The sequence below is a fragment of the Talpa occidentalis genome, unplaced genomic scaffold, assembly GCF_014898055.3.
Source record: "Talpa occidentalis isolate TD23 unplaced genomic scaffold, MPIMG_talOcc4v2.1 talOcc4.10, whole genome shotgun sequence".
Taxonomy (NCBI): domain Eukaryota; kingdom Metazoa; phylum Chordata; class Mammalia; order Eulipotyphla; family Talpidae; genus Talpa; species Talpa occidentalis.
Window position 1 is genome coordinate 38171545 of NW_023600993.1, and position 25529 is coordinate 38197073.

At 43.4% G+C, this 25529-nt stretch overlaps 1 protein-coding gene across 1 annotated transcript in view; it reads left to right on the top strand.

Annotated features, from left to right (window-relative positions):
• The window catches only part of CACNA2D3 (calcium voltage-gated channel auxiliary subunit alpha2delta 3), an 807400-nt gene that overhangs the window by 157936 nt on the left and 623935 nt on the right, over nt 1–25529 (top strand). The window contains 1 exon segment of the mRNA XM_054694676.1: nt 5332–5448. Within this exon segment, the coding sequence (XP_054550651.1) occupies nt 5332–5448 (117 nt within the window).

Genomic DNA, 25529 nt, shown 5'->3' on the forward strand with positions numbered 1-25529 from the left:
CCTCCCCCACCTGCCTGGCACATGGAAGATGACTTGTAAATATTTATTGAATGAATGAAAATAGCAGTGATTTCAGTTTCGGTGCATTTTGTGCATTTGTGTGCTCCTTACTTAAATGATTGGCTTGATGAATTTCTCTCTTGAAGCTTGAAGGGGTGAAAACTGGACTGAAAAATTGAACCTCAAGGTAGGAACTTGGGGCATCATCCTCGTTCTTGTAACAAGCCAACTTTAAGGGTTCTGGACACTGTCTCCAGGTTGCTTTGGCAGTCAGAGGATTTAATCTGGGACAGGGGACTTAAAGAGAAAGGCAAGAGGCTTGGGCGAGGGATAGAGAAGCAAACCATTTTCTCTCAAGTCATGGACGTTGAGGCAAACTCTTGAGATTATCACCTGGGAAAGGGTAGGAGCTTGCTTCACAATCTTCTCCCCTTGACCTTCTGTCAGCCCTCATTTAGTGATTTAATTATGCCGACTTTAAGGATGTAATTCAGTTTTTGATGAGGCCAAGAGGCCATGTTCAAGTGCACCAGCTCCCTGCATCTGTTCTCTAATGAGGAATTTTTTTTTTTTTTCTGATGCTGACTGTATTCAGAGCCCCTCTCCCATGTTTGGCTTCTATCCCAATTAAATGTAATAGGTCAGATGTTTCCCAGTCAGAGCTCCCCCTCTAGGGGCAGTTCCAGGTGACTTACTTCTAGGTATGCAGTTACTACGGAAAAAAATGACCCAAATATATGAACAGTATTAAGTGTTCTGACAGTGAAGTAGTGCTTTTCTCTGCCTGGTGTTTGTGTGAAATGATCTGGCAAAATAGATGCTGCAGAAATAATGTATTTCTGTGTCTCCCTTCTCAAATGATAAATGTTCTTGGCTCATCACAAGGTTTCTTGCCAAATGCTGATTCTGCTAACAGAAGGAATGGAAGCTTCACATGTTATCTTGTCACAGAAGGAATAAGGAAAAAAAAGTTCCTCTGTGTCATGAATACTGAGATGTGCTCTTGGAATGGCTGAGGTCTGCCTCATCCCCAGCCTTGGCTGAAGCCACTGGCACATCACTTAGGTGTCTGTGGCTACTGTCCCAGTGGAGCAGAGGGGCACAGAGGATTGGGAAGGCTGTGGCAGAGTCAAGAACATCAACATCATCAACCATCCTGGATCTTGTTACCCCTGGTGTTCTGATCAGGACACTGAGCCCCTGGAGGTTAAATGATTTCTCTGATGTAACACGACCAACCAACCCCAAGGGCTGCTGCTGTGTCTGCCAGTCAGACATCTCAATGTCTCTCAGTGTCTCTCAACATCTCGCAGGAAGCCCACCTTGCATCCCTCTGACTCCTCTGGGCTCTCCCCATCAGTGTCTCCTAAGACCTGGCTTCTCCAGCCTTTGAAGTCCATGCCTCTCTCCAGTCTGACCTCCTTCCTGCCCATCCTGCACACTGAAGTTTTCAAAAGCACACATCTGATCATTGAGTCCCTATTGTCTTCATACCCTCCAGTGGCTCTGATCATTGTCTCCTCCTCACTCCCACCCACTTATTTAAATATATCAGGATAAGGTTCAGACTCTTAACACACTCAACTTCCTGGCCTTGCTCACCAGTCTGCATGGTGAGGCCATGCTCACCTCTTTGGCCTCATCACTCGCCAAGTTCCCCACCTTGGCCATCCATTCTCCAGAAAGTTGAATAGTAGGTAGTTCCTGGAGCCTAAGGAGCCCCTGGACCCCATACCTGCCCCTCCTTCTTCTTGAATACTCATCCCCTATGGTGTCTCCCACCATCCTAACCTAGGTATCCTTGAAGGATCCAGCCAAGTGGGAGCCACTGTCTTGCCCACCCCAGTGGGTACTGACACCACACTGCATCTTCCTTATCCCTTCTATCATCAGAACACTCCTGACTCAGGCTGGGGACTTTCTTCAGTTTCACTTTACTCATTCTTTTGTGCTGTCTGCTACCCTGCCTCATGTCCTGGAGACACAAAATAGATGTTTATAGAAGAACTAGATGGAGTGCTGCAGATAGGATCCAAATCCAGACTGGCTTGACTCTTTAACCAGTTGGCGTGCTATCTCCTCCCCTCTGCCTGCTTTTGTGGGTTTACAGGGGCCTGCTCATACTTTCCTGACTCTTCTTCCCAGTTAAAGGGTTTCTGCTTTTATGTGAAACAGAGTAATGGATAGAGCAGTCCTTGGAGCAATCCTGCACAACCTGCACAGCTGTGTGGGGAGGCACATTCTTGAGGGGAAGGAGTTTGGGGGATTTTGCCTCCAGGTCTTACTTGGCACCTTGGGGAACAAAAGCAATTTGGAGCCCAAACACAGCCATGGAATAATTTATCACTCAGGCTTCAGATAGCTTTCAGTGTGGGTTGCTCCTCTCCCTTTGGGTATTTTTGTCAAGAGCTGTGTTTGCCAGGCCCCAAGTTTTCTCCTTCAGAGGCTCTGTGGTGGGACCTGGTGGACTCCCGCCACAACTGACATGTCTGGCTGCATCCTGCTGGTGCCACCACAGCCTCATTCACAGACATGTCTCTGGTTTTTGGTATCTGACTCTCTTGGCAAGTTTGACTCATAGTCAAGCCACTGCTGGCTACAAAATCAATGAAATAGTCTTTGTTATTTGGGGCAGGGAAATGGGCCTCTGAAACAAGTTTGCAAATATTTGGACTGTTGGTCCTTCACCTTCTATCCCCAAGTTCAAAAGACCATAAACAATTAAAAGGGGATCTTGTAAGGTTTAAGCACACTCTAACCATTTGACTTCCAACAACTAGCTAAACTTGTTGGTGCCTCACTTTTCCAGCTGCAGCATGGGAGTAGTACTAACCTCTTGGGGTAGCTGTGATTAGACAAATTGATAAGGGCACACTTCCGGCACCGTGCTGGGCTGTGATATACAGAAGACTGATTTTACCGACTTTTTTATGTTCTGCCAATGAAGACCTGCTGCTTAACTACATACATTCTAATTGGGACCACACTCCCCTAAAGGAAGATGTTTACTAGATGCCCATATTCTATTCTATATATAACTTCAACTTTTATGTTTTCTAACTTCTAAAATAGTATAATTATTATAGAAATTAGAAAATATGGGTAAGCAAAAAGAGAGGAAAAAAGTCACAGCCAGCTGTGAACATTTGGCACATGCCCTCCTAGTGGTGTGTTTGTATGTGCAACACAAAGCCATTAATTACTGTCCGTAATCTATTTTAACATCCTACATGCCTGCTTCTACATTCTATTATAATTGGGGATGACTATATGGAAATATGTTGTACTGTCTTAGCTTACAGTTGCTAGTTTCTGGAGGTCAAGTTGCTTGGTTTTGTATTGTAGGTACATTTGTAATGGTTTTAATAGAGATTATCACATTTGAAGTGCTAAGGGCTTGTGATTAATAACTATCTCTTATTTACATTCTCTGTTCTTCAAAATCCTTTGATTCCAACAAAATATAACATTTCCTGGTAGGAATAAGGCATTTTGTTGTTCTGATTCCAACAGGGTGTTTTTTGGTTTTGGGGGAACTTCCCCGGGGTGGTGAGAAAGCAGTACAGGGTTGGCAGAGTGGCCACGAGGACTTGTGGTCACATGACCTGAGGTGGGATGACTTAGGCTGGAAGAAGAATGGAATCAGTCAGTTGATAACTTTGTCCCAGATCTGGAATCCTTGGCTTGGCAAAGAGCTTCGTGTTGAGATTAGTTCGTGAGTTCATTAGCCACAAGTAGTCCTGGGAGACTGACAACCCTTCATAAAGTCAGTGCATCCTTTTCACAGAGTCTGAGACTCAGAAGAAGAGAAGAAGCAGGAAGATCTCAGTGAAAAATGGGTGATGGCCAGAGTTAGATAAATTGAATTCCTACTAGAAGTCTATTGGGAGAGACACCCATGCAAGTAACAGATTTGAACAGAATACTGGGGTCTGAGATAAAAACCAGAAGATTCAGGTAAAGGCTAATTGTGAAATCCACTCATTTTTCTTTATCCCAAGCCTCCAGACCATCTTTAGTTACACAATTACTTAAGACAGATTCATTTCACTGACTCTGTAAATATTAGGCTGATATTAGTTTTGTTTTGTTTTACTCTCTTCTTGAACTTTATGCTTTTGGTAGTGAACCAGCCTTGGGTATAAGCTGGCCTTGGTTGTTAGCTTTTGGAGCGCATCTGGCAGGCAGCAGAGAACCCCCAGGATTTTTGGCTCCAAAGATATTGGCTCACATTTGAACTTGGGGAAAGTTTCCAGTGGTTGTCATTGGAGTTTTATTCGTACACCAGAGGACGCTGTGAGCCTGAGATAGAGTTGAGCTGGCTGCAGTTCCACATCTCAGGCCAATCCAGTCAACCTCTCAAGGGTGAGGAGGCCATCCTCACAGGGCCATGGGATGATGCGGCAGTTCCTTACTTGCACATTCCTTGTATGGTATCATCACGATTGTTCTGCAACGAGCTTCATCCCTGTGATTGTCTTCTGTGGGCTGGTGGGTGGCCAGGAGGCCCTCTCCTCTCCTCCTGGGCCACATAAGCTTTGATGTGAGATGAGCAGCGTGTGTTGGGGCTTGGAGTTGGGTGTTCCCTCCTCATCATGGGAAAACCAGGACAATTCTGTTGGGGAGGAGAGGAGGGCTCGAAGCATTACTGGTTTTCTAGGTGAGATGTAAGAAGAGAGGCTCTTGAGACAAACGCTGAAGATTTTTATGGATGTTTTCAGGGAGGAGGAAGAAGCATGGCACTTAGAGCATGGTCTATTGTAGGGCCACTTAGAGCAGCTCAGAACGTCTTAGGAAGTCTGTGGCAGTTGTTTGTGTTGGTCCAGACTGAGGTAGTCCAGGATAACACTTGTCTGTTTCTTCAGAATGACCTTAATTTTGAGAAACTCTTAGCCCTTGGGCCTGATGTTTAGATTTAGGTCAAATGCCCAGTCTGAAGGCATTTTCTTACCCCGCTGCCAGCCAGCCAGTGTTAGGGGCTGAGAACTCTGTATAACCAGATGCTGCAGGTTATAAGGATTTCAATTCAGCCTTAGGATCAGATGAATTCTTTTTGTTTCAGTTCCATAGAGTTACTGCTTCTGTCCTCAACCTCTGATGTCCTTTCAGGACACCCGTTGTTATTGTCTCAAGGGCTTGGAGCTCTAAGCTAGGAAATGAAGCATTTTCTGCCTGTCTGTTTGTCTGTCTGTCTGTCTGTCTGTCTCTCTCTCTCTCACACACACACACACACACACACACACTTGCTCTTGGGGGGTAGCTGTTCTCTGAGTTGTGGGTGTGCTGTTTTGTGGTGTCCTGTGCCTTTAATGTTGCTCTTCCTCCTTATAGAAATACAAAGAGTATGAGAAAGATGTTGCCATAGAGGAAATTGATGGACTCCAACTGGTGAAAAAGCTGGCAAAGAACATGGAAGAGATGTTCCACAAAAAGTCTGAGGCAGTGAGGGTAAGTAAGATGGCTATGACTGTGATGCTTTCTCTAATTACCAAAATCTTTCAAAAGTACATTGTGGTTCAAATAAACAACTATAAGCAACTGACATAATACTTCCCAAAATGAGGAATTGAAAATCTCACAGAGTGACTGAGTCCAGATGGAGTCAGAAGTTCTCTTTCCCTTTATTGGAATGTTATTGTAACTATGATGTTTGTCTTGACAGCCAAGAGCTCTCTGACATTAGAGCAGGGCAAATGGAACTGCAGTGACAGGTGTATCTTTTTGTATTTCCAAGATGGAGTCTACTTTAGTTATTGTTGCCACCTAAACAGGATATTTTATACTCTAGATTTAGGACATGTGAACATTGCAAGCAATTTGCTAATACCATATTGGCACAGGATTATGGGAAGGAATTGTGACCTGAAGAGTTTTTTATTTCTAATATATAATTTGCTAATTGTTGAGTTTCAATAGCTGTCTCCAGAATGACTTTGTTATAAAAGACTACTTCCTGTTTTTGCTTCTTTTCCACTTTATTGGCCAAACCAGTTTTCTAAAATTTCTGTTTTGGATTTAGATTTTATAACCCCATCTATTTTCTTGTCTCTTAAGCCATTGTGGACTATTCTGATGTAGGGAAGGAGGGTTGTAGTTTAGTAGGTAAGGGCATGAGTTTAACCCAAGCTCAGTGCCTGCTTTTGTTACTCAATGAGCCTTGGACTTAGAAAAACAGCTTCATGAACCTCAGTTTCCTCATCTGTGAAATGGGGAAAACTCACCCAGGGAGGGTGAAAATGAAACAAAGTATGATTGTGTGCAACTTTGCCCAGACCTGACACATAAACAGTGTGCAGTGAATCACCATTGTGCTGCTGCAGATGCTACTCTGATGACTAATGTATTTAATAATGAAAGTCTCAACATGGGACTTCTAGGTGGAAACTCTGAAGTGCCTTAGAAGGAAAAGGTGCTTTAATCTGCCACAAGAAGATTATGTTGACAGCCAGCCAGTCCTGAGAGCTGCATGGTGGCCTCTGGTGTGTCTTTATGTCACTACCTTGAAGCAAACATTATTCTTTACAGACATGCCAGCCTGGTAGCCATTCAGATCTAACAGTCAGAACCCTGAAAAAATTTTGAAGTCCACCATAGTTAGTATTGGCTCATAACATGGCAATCTATATAGAAGTCATCATTGAATGAACTGTTCCAGTACACTTGGATTTTTAAGTAGTTTACAAGTTTTAATATAAATAATGCTGCAGTGAGTCTTCTTGTATGTTAATAATAGATCAACCAACTCAGCATTTACTACACTTTAGGGGTTTCTCTAAGGCTTTTGCATGTACTCACCTATTCTTATAATGACCCTGTGATGGAGATTACTATTATTATCCCCTTTTCACAAAAGAGGAGTCTGAGATGCAAAAGTTGCTTCTCTGAGGTCACTTGGGGAGTAAGGGATGGATTCCCGCCTTCTGACCCCAGAGTTGCCATTGTTTACCCCTTCCATGTCTTCAGCATCCTGTGGGTGTACCCTAACTCCCTAAAGATGAATTCCCAAACACAGAAGACAGGTCAGAGACTCCAACAAATCTTTAAGGCTCTTTATGCGTATGAAAACATTTCTTTCTAGATGAGCTTGTGCCAATTTATATTCCCTCCAGCAGGAGTGTTATATGCATGTTCATTTTCTTGAATTCTCACAAAAAAGTTATATTTTGCTTTAAATACTAGTAAAAGGAGGGAAATGCTATTCTTTTGACTTGTATTTCTTTTTTTTTTAAGTTTTATTTATGCATGCATATAAGAGCTGGTGTACAGGCCAGAGGTGTGGGGGAATGAGAGAATTCACCGGAGACAGAGTGGGGAGCAGAACAGGCAGATCTACTGAAATACACTGCTGAGGGGAGCAGCAGGCGAGACAGGAGAGGTCTACCTTGCCATGTGGGTTAGCTCCCTGGCCATCGATTGAACTCGTGCTGCAGTGGCTGCTGATAGCTTCAAAGTGCTGAGACTTAACTCCTTGCGCCACCAGGGAGGCTCTCGACTTGCATTTCTTTGTGAATCACAGAATTTTAGAGTAGAGAAGGATATTAATACCTTTAGTTTCTGCCTCTGCAGTTGACAGACAAGGAAAACCCAAGGAGAGGGGCCTCAGGGGGCAGGTGCAGCATGCCATGTGGTAAGGAGGCCCACCTAGGTCCAGAACCTGGACCTGGTCGCTGAGAGGCAGTGACCAGGTCACCAAGGCGGCAGGTGGGATGTGGGCTCTGGAAGTGGAGGACTATTCCAAATCTTGGTTCTGCCCAGGGAAGATAGAAAGAAAGCCCAGGGAATAAAGATAGATAGAAAGATAGCCCAGGGAGGGCCTCCCCGGTGGCGCAGCGGTTGAGCACTGGGTTGCGAAGCTGCCCGCGGCCTCTGCGGCGCCGGTTCGATCCCCGGCTGCTCCCCGGCCACCAGAGGAGGGTCCCACATGGCACGCAGACCTCCCCTGCCACCTGCTGCTCCCCTCAGCAGTGTACTTCAGTCCTTCTGCCTGCTCTGCTCCCCGCTCTGGCTCTGGTGAATTCTCTCACCCTCCCGCGCTTCTGACTGTGCCCAGTACTTGTATAATTAAATAAATGAATGAATGGATAAATAAATAAATCTTTTTTTTTTTTTTAAAAAAAAGATAGCCCAGGGAATAAAGCTAAGTAAGACCAGTGGGCCTCTTATCCTCACTTACCTGCCTGGAGAGGTTGCGAAGAGTCCCTGACTTAGTGTTCTGGGCTTATGTTTATTGAGTTCACTATGCATCAGGCCCTGTGCTCTGCACTTTATTTATTTTTTACTTTTAATTTTATTTTATATATTTTTACATCATTTTTCATTTTTGCACAATGTATGCATTTTCATCTTGGTTATATTCCCCATGCAATTCCCACCCCCCTTATTTTGACCCTAATCCCTCCTCCCGGCCTCCCACCCTCCGTAGTGTGTCTCTGGTTTATAGTTGCTTGTTGATTTTGATTTTTACTTTATTATAACTTTAATCCTGCCATCTCATTTCATTCTCCAATGACCACACGGGCTCTGGGAATGCCATACTGTTACCGTCATTGATTTAGAGAGGAGCACACAGCCCTGGCAGGGGAGGCCACCTGTCCAGGTCATGGGGCAGGCTCAGCAGAGTGTCTTTTGCAGCCAGGTGGTAGGATAGCAGTGTCTCCGCATGTGTCTCTGTGAAGTAGCTAGCACAGTACAGTGTCTGGCAGACAAGAAGCTTTCAATAAATGCTTGATGTTACTCTTGTTTAAGGGAACTTCCAGTGTGTGAACATTTAATATTGAGGGAATCTTGAAACTTCAGGAAGCTCCTGGGTGACCATAGGAGGGGATCAAATTTTGAAATCTTTTTGCCTTAAATTAGTGAGGTTAAAAAAAAAAATAGTGAGGTTAAAAAAAAAGAAATGATATGGTTAGTGTGTTTCCTTTGGAAAGGAAAAGAAAAGTGGCTCTGTTTATATTGAAATCTTCCCAGAGTACAGGCATCCAGGATTCCCTGAAATGTGTATTTTATGTAATCTAAAATAGATATGAGTCCCTTTGTGAGCACCCTTGATGCCATAATAAAATCAAGGTTTATTGGCCTAGTGACATTTAAAGAGGAAAGCGGACTTGTTTGTCAAGTAGGGGGTGGATCTGGATGGTTTGGACGACTTGTTTGCCTGGACCCTATGTGAGCCGTGTGGTGCTGTTGGCAACAGTCACATACCATGTGATGTTTGGAGTGAGATGAGGTGGCCGCTGAGGTGTCTCTTGGATGCTGGTTTCTGCTGAGGCCAGGGCAGCTGGTGGTGTGACTATTTTTCCTATCATAACGATGTCTCACTTCTCAAATAGGAAAGGTTGCTATTTGCCTGTGGGGTTTGGAAGCATTTGGAGAGCAAAGACCTCAAATCGAAATCTGCCTTGGGCTTGCGGTGGAATCATGACTTACGTGTCGCACTGGAATGCACCGCTGTGCGGTGGGGCCCTTCCTGTCCTGAGCCACCCACCGAGCTGCCACTGCCTTCTCACAGGACCTGGGAAGAGGATGGATTTTAGAATTTGCTTGTCACTGTGATGCACTGTGCCTAGCAATCTTGTCTCCTAAGCCCCATCTCCACTCTCAGCAATGTGAGGCAGGTTGGACATCCTGGATTTCCCCCGGCACCTTCCTGCCGGTAACTGTCTCAGTAGTGGATGGCTGGGAGGCCTCAAGAACATAAACACTAAAAGCTGGCTCACAAACAACACTAATTAGTAAAATTTCCATTGATGCGTATAAAATATGTATGAGACCAGCAATAGCCATTTAGAAATGGCACTAATACCTTTAATCCGTGAAAGTAGGTTCAGTTAGGGCTGGAGAAAAAAAAGAATGACTACAGTAACCACGTCCTTTAACATGCCTGTCCTCTCCTGGCTGTTAAATAATGTTGATCTTTTTCTGTCCCTTCTGGCTTGATTTCATCATTTCCCCCATCACTTTTCCCAGTGATTAGTTGAATCAGAGTGATTTTATCATACGCGTCCCCTATTTGAATTACTCTCCACCATGCAATTATCCTATCACAGAAAGTCCTATTTTCTCCCTGTCAGATGTCTGAAGTAAATGTGAAACCTAAAGTGGCCTGCCCATTACATAACCTCTGTCGTCTGGCTGGTAATGGACTATAGGTGACTTTTTTCCCCCCAGGTTAGCAAATTATGAATAACCTTAGCTTTACTAATTGCCATTAACATAATGGCACCATCCAGAAGGCAACATTTCTTAACAAATATTTTGTAGCCCTTTGAATACCTTTGGTGTTTTAAATAGTTTTTTTTCAAATCCTGTCCAAGGCTTGATGTAGGCTGTTTTAACTCGACTTGGGTCCGATGCCGCCCCAGTGCAGTTCCTTACTTTGTGTGTCACAGCTGAGGCCATGGCTGCTTCTTTGTTCAGACATATTCATGCCACCAAGCTCTCAGTTAATGTTGCTGAGCCATTTATCAAGGTTTAGTCCCTATGAATGGTCAGGAAGTAGAATTAATTTGTTTCCAGTTCATTAATGTTTCGAGGGAGATATTTCACTTGCTGGACATGGACGAGAGGAAGCAAGATGCACCCATCCTCTGCAGGGTCTGGACCTGGTTGAGCCGCTCCTCAGTGACACCTGAAAACTCTCTATTGTGTCACAAGTCAGATCTCTCTGAAATATTGATGGGAATTGAGTTTGACATGGATCTCTTTTCTTCTGAGTGCTGTGTTGACAAATTCCCTGGGTTTGCGGGGAGGAAAAAGGCTTAGGGTGTGTTTTCCATGGTGTTGGTCACATGGACAGGCTGCCCAGCCTTTCCTTTGTCTTAAGATCTGGGCTCCACTAGAGTGATAAAGGCCATCAACAGCTGGAGGGATCTTCCGATGCCCCAGGAGAGTGTGAGCAGGCCTGGCTAACCTGCAGTTGGAGGAGCGGCTGCAGGAAGTAACCGGGTAACTGAGGGCATCTCCAATTCTAGGGGATATCCTACCAGGAGAGACCAGCACAGCTGGGGAAGTAATGATCCTGTGATTTGAGTATGGTCCATGTCGCCGAGATGAGCAGCACAATGTGGAAAAAGTAGGTAAATGATAATAGGAGGACTTTGGGGAATTTAGCAGTTTATGTTAGTATTCTCCAGCATGATATTCCAAGGGTGAACTCTCCAGAGTGGGTTTTCCTGTGATGGTGTCAAGCAACTCTGGGATTATTGCACTGATCTGGGGGGAATTGTATCTTACCACATGTCACTGGCTTCAGGGCCAGGCACTAATGCATTGCCTGCTGGACTAGACAGAGTTCCAACCTTCACAAACTTAAAATGTTTCACACACACAACACACACACACACACACACACAGAGTGAGAGAGAGAGAGAGAGCGAGAGAGAGAAGTAGGTGGTATCTATTTTGGTAGCATATGAGGCAAAACATTAAGTACTTTATTTGCTGTTCAAATTTATTCCCCCCCGCCCCAAATAATTAATTTTATATTGAAAAGAGCAAACCTAATTGGGGACTGTGAAGAGGAAAAAAAAAAGCAAGTTGCAGCTTAATTCACAGCTTAGTTCACTGAGTCTGTTGTTTTCAAATCTTGCATGTGATATTTAATAAACTTTAAAAGCACTCTGAAGCTCATACCTGTAAATAAACTTAATCCTATTTCACTTATTTTCTGATTTACATTGATAAAATGACAATTTGGGCACTTGAAAAAGAGTGTTTTGCTTAAAAATAAACATCCTTGCTTCTCAGGAAAAGCTAAAGGAGACTAGATTATATATTAAGTTTTTTCCCCCTTCCTATAGCTACCTGCTGTTTCATTGTGGAACTGATTCCCATTATGGCTGTACTGTGGAAAGTAATTGCTGTTGTACAGTAATTCAATTTCAGTGCATTCACGCATCAGTTCACCGATAGGGGTTTATCTGGAGAAACCTGGGACTTGAAAGCTTTTTATCGAGAAATTCACATGCAGCAAGACATTTTTCCTAGGTAACGAATATCAGTATTTGCATTTAATAAACATTTACCTTCTCAGAAAAATGGATTTTTCCCCCTGCAGAAGAGATTTACGCCAATCTTCCAAAAAGCTTGAGGGTACGATTAAAGCAACTTTCTCTAGGCTGCTTTTTGACTGACACGTGTCTACATATGTATGACTATAAAACACATCTATGTCTTTATGTAAATATATACTCTGAGGCGTGAAAAGTGGAATGCACCCAAGGAAAGTATGTGGTGTACCCAAAATATCTGCTATATAAGGGATTAATATCTATGAGGACTGGAATACTTCTAATTTAAAAACTCATCTATACTTGCAGGCATTGTGAGAATTGTAGCTGAGGCACACATTCAAAGGGCAATCCATAAGCTGGAAATGAAGCCAAGCATTTTATTTATGAATATCTAAATTAAGGAAAGGTTCTTAAGTTAGAGTTGATTCTCCTTGTATGAGATGATGCTTAGATCCAAGGACTCTTATGCCATTATGTTCAAAATGAGCTGTCGAGGTCTTAGAAGTTGAACACTGCAACAGGCTCAAATAGTTTTCTTCCTTGTGTTTATTTCTGATCATGTCTCAAAATTTCAAAACGTAAGTTTCTTGAAAGAGGAGTACATTTGTTTCAGAAAAATCTTAATATGTTTTGAATCACAGATGAAGGGGAGGACACTTAATTTTTATCCCTGCATCTTGTGGCTTATTTGCTTTTTTGGAAGGGCAGGGGCAAACTGCATTGCAAAATCCCATACATGTGTGCATGAAAATTTAGAACAGAAACCTCAAACCAGAAGAAACTTAAAAAATAGCAACAATCTGAGTTCACCAGTCTTGATGAGGTCAGCGAACTCTCCTTGGTTAATGGTTGAGGGCAAAACCACATGGAATTGTGTGGTCTTCGTGGGCTTCACCTCCAGTGGGGTTGGGGTTTCCTTTAACATACTTCAGAATGTAGCAACCTGCGACTCAGAGGAGGCCAGAAGGCTGCTCTCCCACCCAAGTTGAGGCTGAGCTATTGGTCTGCCTCTTTGAGAGAGAAGTTTCCTGTGGGAGGAGGAAGGTGAACCCTCAGCTGTGTTCTCTGCCATGTCACCTCCTGTCTCCTCAAGCTCCTCATTTCCATCAGTCTCACATCCTGGAAGTTGGATAAGCTTGATGAACTGTATCCCATTTTGCCTGCCTATTCTGGTGATGCTGGCCTGTGGAAAATGTTCTGTGTGGGGAGAATCACAGTGCCAAACCCTCCCATAGCTCATGGTTGTTTAGACTAAAATCTCTCCATTTTCAGAGGTTTATGGAAGACTTAGTTTGGGGTTTTCTATGTAAGTCACCTCATCCATGCTTGTTATGCCTTTTGTTTTTACTGATTATACAACATGTGTTCATTGTAAAAGAAAAAAGAATAGGAAGAAAACGATAAAGGAGAAGTAAAGATTGCAGCACCAAAAGGCTTTAAAAGGCAGTTTATAGCTCTTGGTATCTTTGTTTTTAAACATCTTCATTTCTGTTCTTCCAGATGTTCTTCTATTTGTACATGTGTATGTGCATATGTGTGAAATGTACATAAACTTCTAAAATATTGCGCTTTTCTTTCTTGTAATCTGATTTTTAAAACTATTTTATAAGTGGTAGATATCTTTCCAAGCCAGTGAATATATCCTCCTATTATTTTTCATGACTGTATAATAGTCTGCTTTCTGGCTGTTCCATATGGACACTTTTCTCTTGTGAACATTGATGTTGTTTATAGTGTTTCACTATCATAAGCAATAATATGATAAACTCTCTTGAAGAAATACTTCTGTTCATATATTTGATGCATTTATTAGGATGTCTCCCTAGAGGTAAAATCAAGGCTTTTGGGATCCCTTGCCATGGTGACCTCAGGACAGTCCTTGCTAGCTTGTGTTTCTACGTGCACGGTTGGGGAAGCACTGTCTCTCCACTTCCCTCTATGACATTGACAGTTATTAGTCTTTTTGTCTTTGTTAGTGTCACAGATAAGACTTAGTCTCTCCCCTCTTCACCTCCCCTCCCCTCCCCTCCCCTTCCCTCCCCTCCCTTCCCCTCCCCTCTCCTCTTTTCTCCTCTTCCCTCCCCTCCCCTTCTCTCATTGTTCAATGTAATAGGTTTTCTCTGACTCCCTTCCTATGCTGCATGAGGGTTTGAGGGTAACTACATGATCACAGAGCATGTAGGGAGGGCCTGGGTGCTGGTCACCCATCCTTCTACGAGAGGCGTGCAGGCCCAGTTAATTGCCTGGACATACTGGATGGCCCTACCTCTTCCCTCCCCTTTCCTGGATCGTATAAGAATAACCAGGATGGGTGTGGAGGTGTAAACTGACTAGTATCAAGCTGCCCGGATTTGGTTGCCAGTTGTTTGGAGGAGTTTTCGGGAAATCGAGTAACTCAGCATCTGGGGATTATGGTGCCTGGTATCTTAGCACCCCTACCCCCTCACTGTGGGGAAAGTTACTAGTTACAAGAGAAGTTGAGGTTGGTGCAGCTGCTCTTCCTGAATAATGACCCTACTCCCGGCGGGCTCATTTTTGGGCCACAGAGACTGAGAACCAAGGTTACTTTGGGTTGTTTCTCCTCATGGAGGAATACTGGATAGGAAAGTGGACCACCTTTTTACATGTTCATTAGTCATTTCTTCTTTTCTTTCTTATAAACTGCCTGTTAATACCCCTTTCCACTGTTTGCACTGTGCTGTCTCTTTCTTGCCCAAGCTTGTCTCCATTGTAGCCCCAGTACCTGTCACAATGTCGGAATCTACAATTAAGTGCACATTTAGACATTTGTTGACTGACTCACAGACCTTTGTCTTGGAGTCAAGATGACTTAAAGTTAAAATGATCATGGGCTTCCTTTTGTCCAGGGAACTGAATGATGAAGGAGAAAGGGAAAGGTAGCTTAGCACCTGAACCTGTCCTGGGGTAAGTCCCCCATACTTGGAGAGACCATGTGGCCCATGGAGAAAGGGCTGGGCATTGTCCCAAGCATTTCCTGTGTGTTAGTTCCTGCCTTGCTTGCTTCTCACCAAACGCTCTCCTTCTCTGTTTCACAATAGGGTCTGGATTTGGTTTATGTTGTGCAATGATCAAAAAAGAGAAAAACTTACGCATACAAAAACTTATGCATACAAGCACTGGGGTACAGGCCAGAGGTGTGTGTGTGGGGGGGTGAGAGGGTTCACCAGAGACAGAGTGGGGAACAGAACAGGCAGATTGACTGAAATACACTGCTGAGGGGAGCAGCGGGTGAGTTAGGAGAGGTCTGTTGTGCCATGTGGGTTGCTCCCTGACTGGCCGCCGGGCATTGAACTCGTGCTGCAGTGGCTGCAGATTGCTTCATAGGCTGAGTCTTAACCCCTTGCATCACCAGGGAGGCCCAAAAAAGAAAAAAATTCTTTCATTCAAAGTGAAATGCCATTTAAAATCATGTTTCCCACTATCATCAACTATTTTTATTTCCCACTATTCATTCCCCAAAACTGAAACGTTTATTCCAGTTTTGAAAGATTTTGAAGGCTACTGGCACTTTTTGCAGGGGTCAGCGCTGTGATTTCACAAGGGACCTCCGGGGTCACAAACACAATCTCCTCTCCAGGCCTTCATGCCCCTCAGAGCCCATGCAGAAATACCAGGCTCACCCTGAGGCGCTCTCTGGGTGGCTCACCTGCTGGAGTAGGGAGAGCAAGGTGCGTGTAGGTGGGAGGTACCTGGGACAGTTTGTTTGCAGCGATGTGGCTGGGGTGGGGCGAGCTCTACAGCAGTGTCACACCAGTGTGCTCCTTCCTGTCCTGATTTTTCAGAGTATTCTGTTATTGTTTCAGCACACCAGACCAGGTAGAAAATAATGCCACTTAATTTATACGTGGGTGAGGCGAAAAGAAATTTGAAGAGTTTGTGGGTGAGAGAAAATTATGAAGACTCGCTGATGTGTCATCATCAATAGATCCATCCATTGACAGAGCAATGCCATAATAATAATAACAATAATAAAAGACCACTGGCTATAATTGTATAAATTACTGGCAACAAATTAAATGTTTTCAGAAATATTTTGAGTGCACATTTAGTGTGTTTCACTGGGGACGGGTTGGCAGCATCAGTTGTCTTTTTTTGGTGTTTCCCATATGGAGGTAAGGAGCAGCTGGCCCCACAAACACTGCGAGATTATTTACGTTTTCCAAATTAGGTTATGAGGGGGAATGAAAAGGTAGTTAGGAATTCATTGGCATTTCATTTACGCGGCATTCAGCGGAGGGATGACAGCCCTTTCCAGTAATCAGAATCTTTGTTAAAAATCAGCTGGGCTCACATTGGTTGCATATCCCAGGCTGTACTGGCTGCTTGAACAGACAACACGTCATGCTTTTTACTATCAGGAGCAAGCGTGGAGTTTTTTTTCCTTGTGTGCTTTTCAGTTGATTTTTTATGTGTCCGTTGGGGAGGAAAATTCTATCCTTGAGAACTTCTTGTTCTATGCACCCTGTGGTTGGGGGACATCTCTGGTTGTTTGATGGGCTTCAGGGAGAGGCCTGTGGTGGACATCAGAAGTCAGACCCCCATTGGGATTTTGAAACACACCACCCCAGCCAGTGAGAAGCTTCCTTCCCCTCTAGCAGGTATCTCTGAAAGAACTTTGTGTCAGGCACACACACTGGTCTTTTGTGCTTTTACCAGGGCTGAGCAGACAGGTGCCAGATGCAGAGGGTGCTGGAAGTAACTGCAGGCAACGCCCAAGGAGACCAGAGGGCAGCAAGGCCTGCAGGCAGCTACTCAGCTGCTAGAAGTGTCTTGTGGAACTAGGCAACCTGTGTCCGAGAGGACTTCCTGAGGGCTCCTGACTCTGTGCTCTGTCATTGTAGTCTCTGTGACCAGCATGTGGGGACAGAGTTGGCACACGAGGAACTCAGAGGTGGCCTCTAAGACCAGAGGTGACAGAGATGAGTTGAGTCTATAGGGACATGTGTTCAACCTTCTCCCTTGGCAAGAATAAACATAGTGGAGTCAGAAAGGATTCACACTTGAAGGAATTGCTTCAGTAGAAGCAAGATGGGGAGTGAAAGAGAAGCAATTGTATCACAGCTGTAAAGCTGTGTAGTCTCCCAACCAGTCCTGGCCATAACTGGGTTTTTCTTGATCTGTGTGGGCTTTGAGAACAAAAAATGAAATCACATTTAAAAATATAAAGTGGTATAAAAATACCCAGATTTACAGCTTAAACAATTGCGTGTGTGAGCCCTCATTGCCACACAGCAAAAAGTAGCATAAACTACCCACTTTGTTGATTTCCATGTCTCCTGCTGGTCATTTATGTTGCCCCTCTGCCCTGAAGAGCAATTGGGTTTGCAACCTCTGTATTAGTCAGATTGGGGTCACAACTTGTATCAGGGAGCAAAGCAAAAGTTTTGAATATATGAAGTTTGAAATCTCATAGGCAAGACATTCACAGCTTTATAATCCACCTAAGGAAAGTAAGCTGGAGTCCACATCCTCATCCTCATCAGCACATCATGGAGCATTTTTCATTTGCCAAGTCACTGTAGAGACATACATGGGTACATAAAGAGACAGATAGACAGGTAGATAGATAGGTAGATATGTTGATTGATAGGTAGATAAATAGGTAGGCATGGCATATATTATTTTGTTTTAAAATTTTCATATTCATTGACATTAAATGTGAAAACCTGTGAAGTTGGATTTAAAAAAAACTTGACTGGGACAATGAGGAAGATCACTCACAGGACATGGTAGGATGGAATAGTAATTGGACATGGGGTTGACCTCTCCTCTCTCTCTCTCTCTCTCTCTCTCTGTTTGAGAGGCACAGATGACACTGTTATTGAGTTTTTCTCCATCTTTATCATCTTAGAATTTTCACCCTTGTTTTGGGCTCTTCCCCACAGAAAGTCCTATTTGTTTTGCTGTGTATTTTCTTCCATCTCAGACTCCTGATCCATGTAAATAATTACCAATCTGGTCTCAGTCACAGAATCAGGAAACAGAAACTAGAATGATACAGTCTCTCCTCAGAGGCACTGCCCCCCCAGCCCCCATCTAAGAATGATGACTGAGACAATATCTCTCATGGGGAGAAGTGGGGAGAAGAAGATGAAAAATGCTCAAAGTGGTTACATTTGAATATGTGGCCCTTATCTCTCTGTGCAGACACCTTATAGAAAAAAAGAATTCATCAAACTTTGTTCAAGAAAAAAAAAAAACAACACACTAATCCTTCATTAACAACATCAAGTGCTCACCATGGCAGGAACGGGACAATAAAAGAGTTATTTTAGCAGAATTAACAGGAAGAAATTAGCCGCGTGTATCCTTCCTTTTTATCACGGTGTGGTGCATTTACATATTTTGAAATTTCACATTTACATAGTCAATGATTTTAAATTAGATTCTGGCAACTCCTCTCTGATGTTTGTCATGTCTGTAACTTGTCTTAATAACTCAGTTGTTAGCATTTAAAAACAGTTATCTAATCATCAACCCAGCCCTGAAAACACAGCACCCAGTTACCTTTGCAATTTTTTTTAACAGCTTTCCTGAGGTACATTTTGCAATCAAAATCATAAGCAACTATAAACCAGAGCCACACTACAGGGCAGGGGGGAGGAGGGAGTAGGATCAAAACAAGGGGGGTGGGAATTGTATGGGGACTATAACCAAGATGAAAATGCATACATTGTGCAAAAATGAAAAATGATTTGAAAATACATATAAAATAAAAAAAACAAAAAAAAATTAAGTGAACAATTCTGTGTTTTCTAGTATATCCTTAAAATTGTATAACCATTATCCCAATCAGCTTTAGGAGATTTTCATCACTTAATTGGAGGGTCAAATGAGAGAATTTACATAATGTGTTTTAGCCCATTGCCTGGCACGTAGTTCTATCTTGTGACCAATTGCTATTAGTAGAGCTCTAATGGTTGGAAGGAAGTGTGGATGTGGCAGAACTCTTAGTGGTAACACTTGAGGAAGTTTCATAGCTCCTTGGCCAGCACTACCCCTTCATGGAGGTGATATAGACTACACTGGCCCTCCAGTGGGGTGGTGGTCCCAGGTGGATTGTGGAGAGTCCCCATTTATACCATCTCCTGCCAGCAGTGAAGCCTCTTACCCTGCACAGGCCAATTTCCTCAGGAGTGGTCTGTGGCCAGGGTCCATGAGACGGGTGCCAGGGCATCCAAACTCCTTGTGAGAGAACAGCCAACATGAACCCCTCAGCATTGTGGTGTTTTCCCAGAGGCCAGACGGTGATGCACCAAGGCTTCACCTGGTCCTCTTAAGGCCAGTCATCCCATGGTAGTTGAAGCCCTCTTGGGATTGTTAACTGGACCTTTTCAGGAGGAAGAGGAGGATTTATTGCTCTTTGATGGGAGGCAAAGTTGCAGATTAAACAAGAACATTTTGAGGAGAAAATCAGATTGATAACCTGAGCTCAGCAAACTTTTGCTGAGCATAGAATGGTGTCCAGTGTGGGCAACATGAGACCAGCCTTCAGAAGATGAGGTACATGAAGAGCCCAGGGTTCACACAGATGATTGTAATAGTTCTATGTGTATTCTAATCTGTTAGAAAAAGATAATGACCCTTTAAAGCAAATGTCTGTAAGTTATGTGGGCTAATATAAAGAACTGTAGTAAGGAAAGGTAAGCGGTCAGCTGTAGTGTGCTTTTGGGCATGGTAGAGACACCCTTTTGACTCCATCCCTTGAGAAGGGGTTGGGTCAAATGTGCTGGACGTGTTATAAGAAGCAATCAACTTAATGTACACAAACAACCCATGTTGGTCTTGAGTGAAATAATGCATAAGAAATAGAATCAAATTTGTTGCATATTGGCATCTATATACATAGACAGATCAAGCAATGTGAATTTTATATAATCACACACACAGGTAAGGACAACTGTCAAATTCATTAGAGTGGGTGACAGTGGGAGTTGGGGTCTAAGAGTATAGGTCAGGGCTGAAGGGGAAAATATAGATCAAGAGAGTGGCCTTGCATGGACCAGTGATGACAGTATGCCAAAGTATGAATAATTCAACCTTCCCTGTGAGTGGTAGGCACACACACACATTACAGAATGCCTCTCCATAAAAGGGAGAGGAGCATCACAGCACAGTAAATGGATACCATCTTTCCTACCTCCACCTCCGTGCAGCCATCTTGGATTACAAATCCCATTATGCCACAAACCAGCCAGGGGAGAGTAGCTGGGAAGGAGCAAGGTGGATAAATAAATAGAAGGGGGGTACATGTGAATAGGGACTTGGAAGAGAGATGGAGGAGAGGCATGAGAGACACTTGTAAGAAATACTTGGAAGAGACATGAGGAAGGATGAGTGACACATGGGGAGGCTACTCCTGGCCCTTGGTGGAGGCCATGGCAGCTGTTATCTTGATATGGTATATTTTGACTTTTGACTCTCTCTTTCTGTCTCAGCTCTCTGGGACATGTCTAATATGTCTTGAGTTCTTTGCCAGAAGGTACTTCATATTTGTGGCAAGCTTTTGGGCCTCAGTGGCCCCACTGTGGGTCAAGCCTCTTTGACCCATGAGGGGATGTGTAAGTTTTGGAGTTTTATTGGAAAACTATTACTTGAAATCCTTTTTATTTTCCCTATTTTTTGCATGCCAATTCTATAAAAATCTTTCACTATAAGAGTCTGCTTCCTTTACCTTTGTGTGTGGATAACCAGGTCCCTCAGAGAACATGTACTCCTTAAGTTTGGATCACTGGGTACATACACACCCACACACACACACACACACACACACACACACACACACACACACACACGGAGCTATAGATGTAGATATGCTTCTGTATGCAGACTGGTAGGTTGACAAGGCAAATAGTGATGATGTTGGGCCTCCCCGGTGGCTCAGTGGTTGAGCGCTGGGTTGCGAAGCTGCCCGCGGCCTCTGCGGCACCGGTTCAATCCCCGGCTGCTCCCCGGCCACCAGAGGAGGGTCCCACATGGCGCGCAGACCTCTCCTGCTGCCCGCTGCTCCCCTCAGCAGTGTACTTCGGTCCTTCTGCCTGCTCTGCTCCCCGCTCTGGCTCTGGTGAATTCTCTCACCCTCCCGCGCTTCTGACTGTACCCAGTGCATGTATAAACAAAACAAACAAACAAACAAATAAATAAAATAATAAATAAAAAACATGCCTCCATTTAAAAAAAAATAATGATGATGTTGCAATAGTGCAAAGGTAGAATGATAGCATTTATACACATTGCATCCCACTTTGTACAACCTTATGAGACAGGTAGTCTTATCACAACCCTCATTTTAGATATGAGTAAACTGCAGCTGGTTGAGGGTCATGGAGGGAAAGCTTCGTGGAGCAGACAAAGACTATCTATTGGATTCCAAAGCCCATGTCTGTCATTTACTTTAGCTTGAGGATTTCCTTAAAATGGGTGCCCCTTTAACACCCTGCTCACCCTACATTGCTTGAGTTCTATGTCTTTGCATTGACTAAAAACTGAGTCATCCTGCAGTAGGTGAAGCCCTTTGGAAACGTTGGCTGGACCTTTTCAGGAGGAGGAAGATTTATTGCTACAGCACTTTTGCCACTCCAGATACTTGATTTTATGCCTCCAAAGTCCCATGTCTTACTGTCTCATCTCTGCATGTCTTTGTCATTCACAGTATTACCCCAATATTTTTCTCTCCATGACCCTTCCTTCCCCCATGAGCCCGCCAGGCAAATGGCCTCATTCCAAATGGCATCTTCATGCTCTCTACTTACAGCAGGTGATTATATAACACTTGGGTTTCATGTGTGTGCTTTCAAAATGATTTACCAGGAAGATGCAGGACTACAGTGAACAGCCAAATCATCCAGAATGATTTACAGTTAATTTCGCTGTCCACTCGAGTAGATCAAACCATGGAGCCTTTCCTGGGCAGTAGGATGCTCTGGCTCTTGCATCCAAAGCATTTGGGAGACTTAAGTGAGCACCTTGTCCAGCTCAATGGCTGCTGCAGGGCTGTGCAAGTGCTCCCGGAGGGCAGGCCGCACCAGTAAATCGCAGTCACAATGGAGCAGGATGGGAGAAGTAAACAGTTCTGAAACTCTGCTATAAATTGTCATCCAGTGATGATTCTGTTTTATTATGGAGGTTAAATTACAGCAATCACCAGAGCACAAAGGTGCTGCAGTAAGAAAACATTTGGGAACAGTGTTTTTCTCTTATGGCTTAGGTGATGGGTGTGCAGGAATAAAACACCATCACTTGTTTCCTGTGGGCCAGAAAAAAAAATTAGAACTATAGCTCCGCTGTAAAGGGTGTGCTTTTTTTTTTTTTTTTTCAATGAATCAAACAGGTAGTGCTGCTATTGCTGCAGGAAAAGATGAGAAACTTGACTGGACAATTTCCAGTTACGTTTTTCTTTTTTCTGTCTCCTCTCAATCTCTTTTTCTCTCAGTACTTCTCCTTTGTCCATCCCACCCCCTGCCTGCCTGCCTGAGTGTGTGTGTGTGTGTGTGTGTGTGTGTGTGTGTTTATATCTGCCTAGCTAGGATACACTAGGATAAAATGAACCACAGAACAACACCTGTCCCATAGAGCACCAGCTTGCAGACACTGCCTTTCTGGAGTTCCCCAGAATGCCATCCAAAGGCTTGTATATTATGGGCCACTTGATTCAGTGGTGAAGATGATGAGCTTTGGTGCTCCTTGAAGCCAGGTTCAAATCCTGATTATGCCTCTTGACAGCTGTGTGACTCAGGGAGGGTCATTTTTCATTCTGAGCTATAAAATGAGAACAGCTATTTTGTCTCATTCATGGGGGCCTGAGGAAGGAATGGCCCTTAAGACATTTGTCCCAAGTCTGGACAAGTGCCCCCTAATTGCTCCTTTGAGCACTATTTTCTAGGCACATCAGTGGTGATTATTAGCAGCATTACAGATATCCAGGCATCCCTGTTGCTGTGTATTTTCACTAACCTTGGGATTATTTTGCAGTCTTTAGATTTGTACATAAAACCAATTGCGTTAACTCTGGAAGTTCCTTTTGTTATTCGAGAGAACTTATTGGCATCCATTAGTTCTCATTTCATTTACAATGAAATTGAAACCTATTGGCAAGGCCACTGTGAGATCCTGGCCCAGGCGGCTTCTCCCAGCCCCTCTCCTGCCGAGTTCCCACGTGGACCTCCCACTTGCTCTTGAATGTGCCAAGCCTGTTTAGTGTCCTTGTGTGGAGTTCTCTCCGAGTGGAATCTGCTTTGCCAGAAACTGGTTCCTCTACTATTCAGGGTCAGCTCAGTTTCTCCTTCTCATATGTGTTCCCTGGCCACCCAGCCACGTGGCCCCTCTTCCCCGCTACCACACACTCCTCCATCGCCCTGTCATTTCCTCTGCATCACTTTGTTTATGTCTTTTCGTATGGAACTCATCAGTATCTGAAATTGCCTCTTTCATCTCTGGCCTTTAATTCCTCTTGCACTAGAGTTTAAATCCCAAAAGGAGTAGACACCCAGAAAGTATTTGTTGAATGAGGAATGAATATTTTTCTGATGCGGTAGAGATCAGAATATTTTGCTTATGAAAATAATGGAAACCCAAGCAATTTAGATAAATCCTCATTAATGAATAGCCTTTTAAAGTATTAGCAACAATGCTGCTCTTTGTGAGTGAGCTGTAAGATGCACTCTAGTGGGTAGAATTGAAACTACTAATCACACCGCCAACTCCTGGTAATTACATGGTGGAAAGTAAAGTGAGATTTAATCATCAAACCCAAATTTTCTCATGACTTTAAAGTGTATAATTTGTGATGACCTGTAAATATTTATTGAATAATTAATTATGAAGTTTGCATGTTACCTAATGATACTGTAGGGTTTTATTTTGGAGGAAAGAATTCTCTGAAGGTGGTGAGTCATAATGGTTAGCTCACTCCTGAGGGTAACAAAAGACAGGGAAAAGTGGCAATATTGAAAGAGAAATGATTTTAGAAAACTTAGGTTATAGGCAAGTTAACAATATTTAAAAAAAATACTTAGAAAATATTGCTTCTGTAAATGACCAAACTGGGTCTTTTGCTCCTGCCCAAAAAGCCAAACTCTGCACCGTGAAGAATGTCTGAACACAGAGGACTTTGTTTGAGATGGCCATCAAGGGAGTTTGCAGCATAGGCTCCCCCTCCCACCCTAAAAAGCTGGGCTGCCCAAATAGCAGGCATGCTGTGATTATGTAAGGGAGGTGGAATGTGAGGAAGAGCAGGGCTTCACATTCCCAGGTCTGAGGAGGTGCCTAACAGGCTGGGCAACAGGAGTCCAGGTGCCTGGATTCCCAGCAGGGTGTTTTCTCAGCAATCAGCAGAAGTTTGTTTCTGATGCCCCAATCAACACAGCAGGTCACAGAGAATTTTATTAAGGATGTGACACAATTAATTTCCAAGTTCCCTGGAATACAGGAGAAGCTAGTTATCGGTTAGTCACAAGGAGGATGTAAGGGGAAGAGTTTAATTCCACTTATTTTTAATTTTTAGTCAAGGGAAATTTTTTTGTTGTTGTTGCAAAATGAAGGTGATCCAGCTACATTTCTTTTTTTTAATATTTATTTGTTTTTATACAAGAACAGGGGTACAGGCCAGATGCACGGGAGGGTGGGAGGATCCACTAGAGACAAAGTGGGGAACAGAACAGGCAAACTGATGAAATACACTGCTGAGGGGAGCAGTGGTCGAGACAGGAGAGGTCTGCTGCACCATGCGGGATTCTCGCCGGCTGGCCGGGATCAAACCCGCGCTGCAGAGGCTGCAGACAGCTTCACAGTACGGCGCTCAACTGCCTGCACCACCAGGGAGGGCCCCCCAGCTACATTTCTAACAATGTTATTCTTTAGATTTGCATCAATTGTGCTTCCCATCCCCAATACTTTATTATGAAGATGTTCAAATATAAAGAAGAACTCAAACAGTTTTACAATGAACATCTGTATCCAAATCACTTGTTTTCTACCATTAACGCTAAGTATACTTGGCTTTGATCACATATCTGTCCATCATCCTTTGCTTTTCCCATCACTAATCTTGTTTTTGGTGCATTTCAAAATAAATTGCAGACTATTGATAGTATTTTTAGCAATAATTTTATCATTGAAAAATAAACATGTTTCACAGAGGTCAGGTTTATAGATAAGTCTAATGTATTTAATGCAAATATTTGAAACCAGAGGTAGCAAAATATTCAGCCTAATTTTGATTCAAAATCTTTCTGGGTTTAGGGTCTTATGTAATGTATTCTTATCAGATGTCCATTATTTTGGACAGACACACTTTTGATGAATTTTAAAGTTTTTTAAGTATGAGGAAAGACACACAAATTACTCTAGGTATTTCAGACAGGAAGAGCTTTAATATAGAGTGCTAGTCAGGGCTCACAAAACATTTAGAAGCTCTCAGGGGCAACATCAGAGAAAGCCAACTCTAGATTATAGGAAGTGAGGGAGTACAGGGGATCCTAGTGGACACAACATCCATGA